The sequence below is a fragment of the Gymnogyps californianus genome, chromosome 14 (assembly GCF_018139145.2).
Source record: "Gymnogyps californianus isolate 813 chromosome 14, ASM1813914v2, whole genome shotgun sequence".
Lineage (NCBI taxonomy): Eukaryota > Metazoa > Chordata > Aves > Accipitriformes > Cathartidae > Gymnogyps > Gymnogyps californianus.
This window is the reverse complement of record NC_059484.1, coordinates 2,529,247-2,539,601: the sequence shown is the minus strand read 5'-3', so window position 1 is coordinate 2,539,601 and position 10,355 is coordinate 2,529,247. Positions and strand designations below refer to the sequence as shown.

General features: G+C 41.2%; 1 protein-coding gene across 4 annotated transcripts in view; it reads right to left on the bottom strand.

Annotated features, from left to right (window-relative positions):
* Positions 1-282: 282 nt before the first annotated feature.
* The window catches only part of FBXW11 (F-box and WD repeat domain containing 11), a 76,444-nt gene continuing 66,371 nt past the window's right edge, over positions 283-10,355 (bottom strand). For all 4 annotated transcript variants that reach the window (XM_050905171.1, XM_050905169.1, XM_050905170.1 and 1 more), the window contains 6 exons: positions 9,752-10,001; positions 8,468-8,586; positions 7,720-7,830; positions 6,613-6,691; positions 4,884-5,072; positions 283-1,292 (listed from right to left, as the gene is read on the bottom strand). In XM_050905171.1, the coding sequence (XP_050761128.1) occupies positions 4,911-5,072; positions 6,613-6,691; positions 7,720-7,830; positions 8,468-8,586; positions 9,752-10,001 (721 nt within the window). In that variant the 3' untranslated portion in view covers positions 283-1,292; positions 4,884-4,910. The remainder of the gene's footprint in view (positions 1,293-4,883; positions 5,073-6,612; positions 6,692-7,719; positions 7,831-8,467; positions 8,587-9,751; positions 10,002-10,355) is intronic.

Here is a 10,355-nt window from a genome sequence, read left to right as displayed (position 1 = left end):
AGGCCATCGCCACTTGGTCACAGCTGACAGCTATGGAAAAGAAAACCAGCACGGTCATCAGCACGGCAACCGGAGCATTGACTTGAAGGGACCTCCACTCCACCGTCAGGAAGGGTTACAAATCAAACATAAATAAATTTAACTTTGGCCCATGGCATCTTCTCCACTGAGCAGCCAAACTAATGCTAAAGAAGGACATCAGCAGGCGTTGGCGAGGACCTACTGGTGTTAACAGAAAGACACCTGTAAATACTGCGGCACAAAAATATAAGATACGGAACATAAATTAAACATTTTTTTAATTTTTAAAAAGTTTAGAAATTACATTTTAAAATATGTAGTTCCCATTAAAAAAATCCTAATGAATACTGAAAACCTCCTTTTGCAGAGAAATTGTCTAGGTAACTCATATTAACCCCTACAGTGCCAGTAGTTAGAACATCCTGCTGCCAAGTGCTACCACATTTTGTATTAGTGTGTAGTGTCAGGAAACCCCGACTCCTAGCACCCGGAGGTTGCGCTGTTATGTACATTATATCTACATGCTTATACAGTATTTGAAATGAGGCAAGCACACATGGAAAGGTTTTACTATACCAAACATTAGGAAGCGTAGGACGGCTGTAGTACAGAGCACAGTTAAAAGGAAAAAGACAGTGCTATACAACTAGTTTAGATAACCTAGCCTGAATTACAGGTAATCTTTAATTTAAAAGAAATTATTGGTGCAGAAACAAGTAAACTGTAATCCAAAAATATTACTGAGCAATTCAGAAATATTTCTAAGAGTCCAACGTACACTCCTATCAAACAAAACAGGCTCTGAATCTGTCATGAGAGTAAAGTCTAAAGGACAATGGTGACTTTGAAAGCAAAGCTCTGTACATTCTGGGTATGTGTTTGGCACCCAAATTTCATTGGAGAATGTTTCTTCTTTAAAGTCAGACAAAAGTGCAAAGCAATATAAATTAGGCCAAGTCCTTTCTTGACTTCCGATTTATTTCTGAAAAACAAGCCATCAGAGTTCAGTTTCTACGGACAATTTACATGTGAAGCTTTGGATTTCTCATTGCAGGGAAGGATAGGCTTCTGAAATTCATCTACTCGAAGTCAGTGAATTTGTAGTAAATTGAAAGACGACCACTGAGAGCAGGAAAGATTAAGAAATTTAGATATAGAATTGTGCTGCTTTGCATCTACACAGCATCTAGAACCAATTCTGACTTTAGCTGTCAATCAACATCTTCAGGCATGTAGTAGCCAAAAATCCAGTAGTTCAAGACTGTGAAACCCTGCAAAAGACAAAATACAAAAGACAAGCTGAACTGACAGAAGACACAAATCAAAAAGCAACATTTGGAGACATCTGGAGGAGGCTGGGCCCACACCGTCTTTTGCACTCCAGGCTGAAACTACAAGGGCGGAATACCTGCGAGGAGCACGACACTTACGCAACACATTAAGGGGGTGCTTGCCGTTAAATGCTTCCCTCTGTGCTACAAGTCCTTCCTTTGAGGAGAGACGCACCTCCACAGGACACTCTCTTTGTTGCAGAATACGCTCTGAATTCAGTTAAAGTAAGAGCAAGATTCTCAACGGCACTACTCCTTGGGGGTCACCTACAGGTTGGCAGTTTTCTTACATGTAGTAAGAATCAAACACCCTCTTGGGGACTAACAGGTGAACCACCAGCTAGTCTCGCTAAATGCTGAACGCTATTTACTGAAACAGTGACCTACGTACCACCGCAAGAAAATTCTCCTTTCTTCGCCACACTGCAGAGGAGCAAGTTTTGCACAGGATGCAAGTTCAGTTGCTTTAATACATGAGTTTTTCAGAAAACAGACAAAAAACTCAAGTAGTTTTATATTTCGGTTACCTTTTCCAGCCACATGACTCCATTATTAGCTTGGAGCCAGTGCAAGTTCTTAGTGTAATTAAATCTGAACTTTGATTTTACCTGCCACTTCCCAAGACCATTTTTACGGACTACAGAGAACTACCCTCTTCTGATATGAAATTCCCATGAAAGGTTAAAACATCTTTAGGCACTTCCCCTTGACTTCCCTTCCCCCAGCCCAAGGCCTAGTGCTTAATATAAGAATATTAGACTATCATATGGTAACAATTTTTATCATGTTACAATAAACAACAGGAATTCAACAGAAAGCAATAAAACTCTCGCAGCCAACTGCCAGGACTGTCAAAAATGATCCGCTTTGAAGAGGCATAACATTGCAGGCCTTGTAAAAAAGTGTACAGGGCTGCTTCAAAATTCAGAAAACTATAATGTTTGAAAGCATATAAAACTGTTTCATTAAATGTCATAATGAAATATTAGCTGTTTGACCATAATTTTATGTAGATTTATGGGTTTTGGATTCTGAAGTCAGACAAACCTGTCAAAAAGTGACATCACAGCATCTCTCCTATATAGGAAATAATTATTAAGGGACTGTCATTACCAACAACTCCCAGGATATGGAGGTCTGCGTGGTTTCAGTTGTGCGTCATGGGACAAGTCAGACATAAGCTGTGCAAAACTGTCCAGCGTGCAGAATTTGAACGGAAGAACACGCTGCCAAAGGCATTTCATATTTCACTGACAAATCTCAATGACAGTGGGTCTTGTGGGCCACATGTGGCAAGAGAGGAAAGTAAGACACCAGCATATTGCTGGTCAAGTGAACTGATATAAATTTTATTCAACTCCTAATTTCTTTTGTGCTTAAGACATGCTCTGTATAGCTTTTCCATGAATCAAAACTAGTAGAAGCCGCCTGCCAAATATACTTCTGTAATTTCTTTTAAGAAAACAAAATCAAAAAAAGAATTTGTCAATCTCAAATTATCTTATAAGTTAACAGAAGAAAGCACTGGTGTACGAACTGGTAGATAGAAGGAGATTGCTCCTAAAACTATTGTTGTCTTCTCACGCAGCCTATTCTATCTGCCTGAAAAGGCAAGGAAAGGGGGAAAAAAAAAAAAAAAAGAATCACTCAGAAAGGAGGGAAAAAAGTTTTCCATAGAGAGGGAAAACCATTCAACTTCAACAGGCCCTGGAGTTTCCACAGCAGAAGTTCACTCAGGTATGGAGCCAGGTGGCGTACAAGCCAATGGCAGCATCTCCGTCTGAAAGGGAGCCGGACAAAGGCCCTAGGGACATTACCAGCAGTGACAGCATCCAGCTTTCCACAACAAGGATGCAAGTGTGTCATCCTGGATCAAACAAAATAATTTTGAAGTGGAAGTCATAGGTAAGCAGCGCTGGAGGACCTGGCTCTTTGGGTAGCTTCAGGATTTATCTCCCAGAAATTCACGTCTTTTAGCCCCTTCCCCACCCTGTACAAACACTAAGCGTAGCAGTTGAGCCTTTTCAGATTTCTGTGGTCCTACTGCAGGCAGGATAAGGAAGTCCGTGAGTTTTACTGAACTGCCCTTGCAGCAGCGTTCGTAAACTGTGGTTTTAAGGGAAAGTTCCATTAACTGCTGATTCTGCACACTAGCTCATCATCCTAGCATACGACTTCTTCCTTAATCATGGGCCTAATTATATTAAACAATTACAGGTTCAGAAAGACAGGCAATTCAGTCGAGCAACGGCCAGCTTTTTGCTTTGACCCTCTGTGAAATGTAATGAGCCAACAGATCCAAGGGTCATATCCAGACAGGACGTTATCTTGGCTTTTTTTAAGATGAGTAGGAGTTCAGTCAGTAGGAAAGGCAGCCAGCACTTTCCTGAGGAATGCTTGCAGGTGAAAGAAAACTCATTTTTAAGAACCAGCATCTCAAAGAAGCAACGTTTGTCTTCACAAGCGAAGGTTTTTCCTAGCCAGAAGCAGAGATCCTACAGAAGGAGTGGAAAAACCTGAGGAACTCATTGCCACAGCAGGGATGAACATATACAGATAGATAACGAAAATCCGTGCTTACATGACGACAGGGAAAGCTTTTCCCACAATGTTTAAGCAAACTATTAATTATCTACTTCAAATAAAATAAATCCTTCCTGTTGGGGCAATGTTACTCCTAACTCCTCTTGCTGCGGTGTCTCCACTTCCTTGGCAGCATCCAGTCTCAGCACAGGCAGAGACGGGGCACTGGAGAAAGGGGCGACTGCTCTGCTTTGCCAAGGCAATTTCTGTGTTTCCAAGTCCCAGCATTCACAGCTATTTATAGTTTGAAGTGCAATTGTTGGCAGCAATATAGATGACATAAGGAAAAGAATCCACTGTCCTAACAAACAGATCTACAGCAGAGCTTTTACCCGCCGTGCTTTGAGAACCAAATGGAGCTGACTTGCAGAAAAATGGAAACAAAATAGGCAAAGTTCATGTGCACCGTTCCTGACAGCTCTGAGTTGTCACGTTGCCTAACACGATGTAATTTTTCGTTCTGAAAGCCTTCCCTCCTATTCGTGGTTATCACAGAACTGCTCATTTGTGATGAGCGTTTGTCCAAAGAGCATACACACGTTCAGTTTACTAGAGATGCGTTACAATGCTCATTACAAAGCTTCACACAGTCAGCAGCTGCATCGAGAACTCTAAAAGGCTCTGATTTCACAGGCTATCTGGAATACTTCTGCAATACACCAAGTCTCCTCGATTTCCAAGAATGTTGTGAACACATAATAACTTTCCATAAAATACCTGAAGTACCCAATTATAAACAGGAGGGATTATAGAAGGGGGTAAGATAACACGACAAGTTTTACAAGCTGAAGCATGACCGTGCAAAGACTAGATAGTGAAAGAAGTGGCATAAATAGGTTTTATTTTCTTAAGGAAAATGTCAGCTTGCTGTTTTGACTAAGCCAACCCACACGCAGAGTGATAATTTCAGACATTTATAATACATCCAATAAAAAGAGGGAGACTTACCTTCTGAGGGTAGTAAAGTGCAGACTGTTATCTGGAGATGTAAGTGTATGTTCTAGATGGAGAGCGGGTCTCATTCTGGGCACTGGGTGGCACATTTAAGAAATCCCAAATCAGAATTGTATCGTCATGGGAACTACTAATGATCTGAAATTCATCAAACTGGAGTCTAAAGACACGTCCTGAATGTTCCTGTGAGCGACACGAAGTCAGTTAGCAAGGCAAGAACAGGGTAACATTTCCTTATGTTTGTACTCACACGTGTACCTGGACACTGAACGGTGTATTCAAACTCTGGTGTGCTGGCTAAGAAACCCTTAGTTATAATTACACTCAAGTTTAAGAAAAGCTGATTTTGTACGTAAGCTTTTTTCAGCATAACACATGGCTTCCAAATCCAGTGCTTGTAAACCCTGAGCCTCCCCGGAGGGGCCAGCCGTAGAGCCTGATTGTTAAAGACAAAAGCAGCCTATCAATCAAGAAGCAGCAATTTAGAAGATTGGCTGGCAGTGACGGTCTGCCAGGGCTCCTTCTCTTCCACAACATTTGCATTCAACACTGCTGCTAACTCCATTTTTGTACAGCCCTAGTACACCACATCACAGCTTCATCTAGGACACGCTGCTGAAAGGATCGTTATGGCTCACTTACTAGTCAAGACGACTGTGTTCAAACGCTGCCGTAAGAAAGGGAGGAGTACATGCTCCGTCAGCTCTTTCGAGAAATCTCAGAATGGCACTGAGAGGCCCAGGAAAGGTTCTCCTCTTTGTCCTGCTCATCCATTTTTAATAAATTTAAAAGGAGTACACTACTTTTACTAGAGATCTAACCGAAGCTGTCAGATTGATCTCCAAACTATAACCTGAACTACAGTATACCCAGAGGAGGGGAAGAATCAACTTTTTCAGTAAAACTAAATACACCGCGTTCATATGGAATAAAAGAACAGTTAAATCCCATCTCTGTGCAAAGACTACTGAAAAGAAAGAGAAATAAGCAGCATTTCTGGCCATGTAAGCACTTCTTTAGGTGTTGAAAAGGCCACGCACATGCTGAATAAACCAGTTACCATCACATACAGACAATAACTTCGGGTTGCTACTAGCTTGTCAAACTGACTCCTAAAGTAACATTTCATGCACATTTCAGTGAGAAGAACAATGAACTCATTTCCCTAATTTATTTTTAATTAATTCTACTGTCATAATCCAAAACCCTCATTACAATGAAAAATATAACTTAAGCAACAGCCTTAAATCTGATAGTCCTCTGAAGTGATCAGGGTTCCTGTGGTAATCTGTTCGACCCAACCTCCCTTCCCTCTTCACATCTCTTCCTTCCAAACTGAAGGGTTAGGAGAAAGGTTTGGGAAAGGCTCACAAGATTCCCCCCCCCTTTTTAATAAAAGGAAATTTAAAGCCAGCCCTACAGTGATATTAGGGAAACACACCAATAACTAGAATGATTTGATACAGTGTCATGCTGATTTTTTTTTTTTTTAAGAGTATCTGAGAATCTCAAACTAGAAAAGCTTGATCTTCCTTTTAAGCTTAGATCCAAATCATTCAGAATATAACAATTTAGAAATTTTTCTTTATTCTTAGAATAAGAAGCAGCCTAGGTTTTGAAAAACATCCCGAGTTTCTCACCTATCCCACTATAATGTAATAAAATGCCTCTCACTGACAAAGAAAAGAGTTCGGATAACCCCAAATGAATTAATTTTACATACCACTAACGTACGCAGGCATAATGTACTTGCTGGGGCACGAGGGTCAAGAGCAGCTTGCAAGTCCCAAACTTTAATTTTGCTATAAAGTAAAAGAAGAAGGTCATTATGAAAGCATTGTTTCATATATATATATATGGATAGTATAAGAATAGAAGAAACATCTAAAGCAATGGAAAGCACGCCAGATTTTCCCTATAGCTAGTTCATCAGGACCAAGGAAAATGTTAGAATCTACCTTCACTAAAATACTAGCAGTAAATCTCGTAAAACACAGATAGTTTTGTATTTCTTTTTAGCAGCAAGTACAGCGATGTCTTTGTGATGGACCAGGTGGGGTGGTTATATGAAAGACAAATTGACTATGTATGCACAAGCCATTTTGGAACTGCAGATGATCTCGAAAGCTCACAGCCCTACTGATGAGGTGCAAAGTTCCAGTGGGAATTAAGCTGGGACTGCCAACCCCAGCGAGACACTAAACCCAGATGAAAGGCTAGAGACAAACACAGTTCAAGAACTGTTTTCAGTAACTGTACTGTTCACTTGAAGTACAAATGAGGCAGAGAAAGAAATGGAGAATTTGGACATGGATGTAAGCTGTCGTGAATCCACTACACACTGAAGATACTGAGCGAGTCAGAAGCACTAACAGTGGGGCTCCTGCCCTCAACCCAACAGAAATGGTCACTAAAGACTTCCGAGAGCCCCACAAGATGTATTTACGCTCACAATAAACATCTTCAGTGCTGCTGTCTTATAAAAATAGAAAGCCTGAACTACTCCAAGCACACAAGACTTGGCAAGGAGCAATTCCTGAGGGAAGAAACAAAGGAATGTCACTTCAGCCAAACAAAAGTTTACTTTCTACGGAAAGTCAAACTTGAGTGATAACACAATTTAGAAATGTGCTAAAGAGCACCAGAAAAGCAGTTCTTTGCTACTTAAAACTGCAGCCTGCTGCGTTGAAATGCTCAAGCAGAAGCCACTCAGTTAAATATTGATCCATTAGTCAAGTCAGAAGAGAACCCTCACAGAAGGCTCGATGGCTTTCAGAAGATGCTTTGCTAAGAAAGGCAAAATTTTTTGAAATTGCTTTCAAAAACATACCCATCGTAGGCTCCACTAACAATCCTCTTATTGTCGAACCTGATGCATCGAACCAGTTCTTCATGGCCTTCTAATACTCTTAAACAGGCACCGCATTCAATGTCCCATAGCCTTAAGAGAACAGAGGAGAAAGTCTTTGAGTACTTCAGGTTCAGCACTGTCCCTTAGCCTCACGTGCAGCGACTTAAGCATGCTACTGAATGGTCTTCTGTGGGAGCTATCACATAGTTTGCTTAAAAAGGCACGAGAACCATGAGATGTTCCTTGCATGCAGTTCAGAGATAAGTTCGTGTCGCAGCTGCAGTATATCAAAATCAATTTAGTCATTCAAAATTATGTACAAGTAAAGGTTGGATATGTGTTACGTTATCTTGGGTAACTTTAATACGCTTTTTTCTATTCTGCATAAACCACTGAGTAGAGGTTCAGAAAGCAACTAAGAAAACCAGTGACCAACGTCTTCCTCATCTCTCCAAGCAGAAGACAAGGTGATAAACTATAGCAATAGATAAGAAGTTTTGCATACCTTTGACATAAACCTCAGTGTCCCACTTTTTCACAGGGATGTGATACGTTTACTCTCACACTGAGTTAAGTTTCATTCACATCATCTGCTCCAATAGCAAGCCATACCAAGGATGTTTTGCACATGCAGCAGTGCAAGACAGCATCAAAGGTCAGGGGAAATCCTTTTTCACATGTGCAAGTGTACACTGTTGCATACCGATAGCAGCTCGCGGGCACCCACCTAATGGTATTGTCTGAAGATCCACTGACAACTAGTCGATCCCTGTACTGGAGGCATGCAATGCCACGCTTGTGCCCATTTAGAGTACGAACAAACTCGCACGTACTTGTACTCCAGACCTGCGAAACACAAGATAACCGCTCCTCTGAGAATTACGCCCAAACAAGGTTTCTGAATTTCAATAGAAGCCGTTATGAATTCATCAACAGAAGAGGTCTGAGGCTGACCTTTGCTGGACAGTGGAATGAAAACTCGCATAGTATTTTTATGGGCAAAGAGTGGGTACCTGGCATTACTGGAAGACCGGCGCTACGGGGACCTAGCGGTGACAAGAGCCACGGGCACTGCTGTTGCACATCGAGTCAACGAGAAAAGTCGGGTGGGTTGTATATAAAATATTTTCAGGTGGTAAAGACTGCCCCAAATGATTTCAAAAACTTGATTACACTTGAATCTTGATAAGTTAGTAATCCTTTTTAAAAGTAGAAGTTATCACATACACAAAACCCCACATTTTTTTACCAAAGAAATTGCTAGCAATCTACTAGTAAGGGAAGGCCAAAACCGTGGCCTATAAAAGTTTGGTGGCTGCTTCTTTCTTAACATTAAATGATTCAATCAACTTTGCCCATTTTTAATGAACTGTAATTGAAGTTGTAACACAGAGTATCCAGTGGCTTATTTTCCAACACAGAGTGCAGCAGGATCTCTGGCAGATATTTGGACATTAAACTGCCAAGAGCTTTTTGGCACAGGCTAAGGTAGCTCTGGTTCTAGAGAGGGAAGGGTGGAAACGCCTTTGTTATATTAATACACTCTGGGTAACTCAAATCTTCTGGTATGTAACAGTCTTCAAATACAGCCTCTTAATTCTTCAAACATGGCAAAGTCTGGTTGAGCTGCTGGGAAGGCGTGGTGAGGAAAGGCAACTGCTGATAAATTTCACGTCTGGAACAGGACTGCCAATTGAAATAAAAAATACCGCTTGGAAAAAGGCACAAAATGTGCCACATTTAACAAACAAACCGATCTTGAGACTAGAGTTCAAACAGCGAATGGGCTTTACTTTTCTGCAATTGTACGACAGAAGCCACAAAAATGTTACGAGCCTAGTTACGCGCATAAAGACATTAACAGCTAGCAAGAGGAAGCAGCTAGCTGAACGGTAAAGAAAAAGGCACAGAGCTGCTTATGAACACCTTGGCTCTGCAGAGTTGAATAACACTCAGAAGCTTTTCTGGCTCGGTAGGCACGCAGACCTGGATGAGAGCTCTGCCAACTTACTTTAATGGTCCTGTCACCTGACGCTGACACAATATACTTGTCATCGAAGTCTACCACGTTAACGGCAGCACGGTGGCCAACTAAGACACGGCGCAGGGTGATGTCAGTAGGTGATGCCATATCCCAAACAGCAATTGATCTGTCCTTTGAGCATGTCACCATTAAGCCGTTACTGAACCTCAAATGAAGCACTGCCTCGTTGTGATGAATCAACGTGTTCAGAACTTCACCTGTATTTACATCCCAAACTCTGCAAAAGAAAACCATTTTTTTCCAAATGAAGGATGATGGCTATGCCTGGTATAAAGCATAAACATGCACAAGTCTGCTACTATCTCTAATGGAGAGCTCTCTGGTTGTTTAACATCTCTTAGGGCATGGGGAAGGCAGGAAGATGGGTGCCGGGGAAGTATCCTAGTTCACGTCTCAGACTCAGAAGCAACGATTAACAGCAGCGAACAATTAGGCCAGGAAATGCCTAAGCTGGGACCACTGCTAAGAGAAAGAGCTGCTTAACAATTCAACTCTTCCAGGATGACTAAAGCTTGTATGATGTATAAATTGATGGAACAGACTAAAACAAATACTACAATATTTTTTTTTT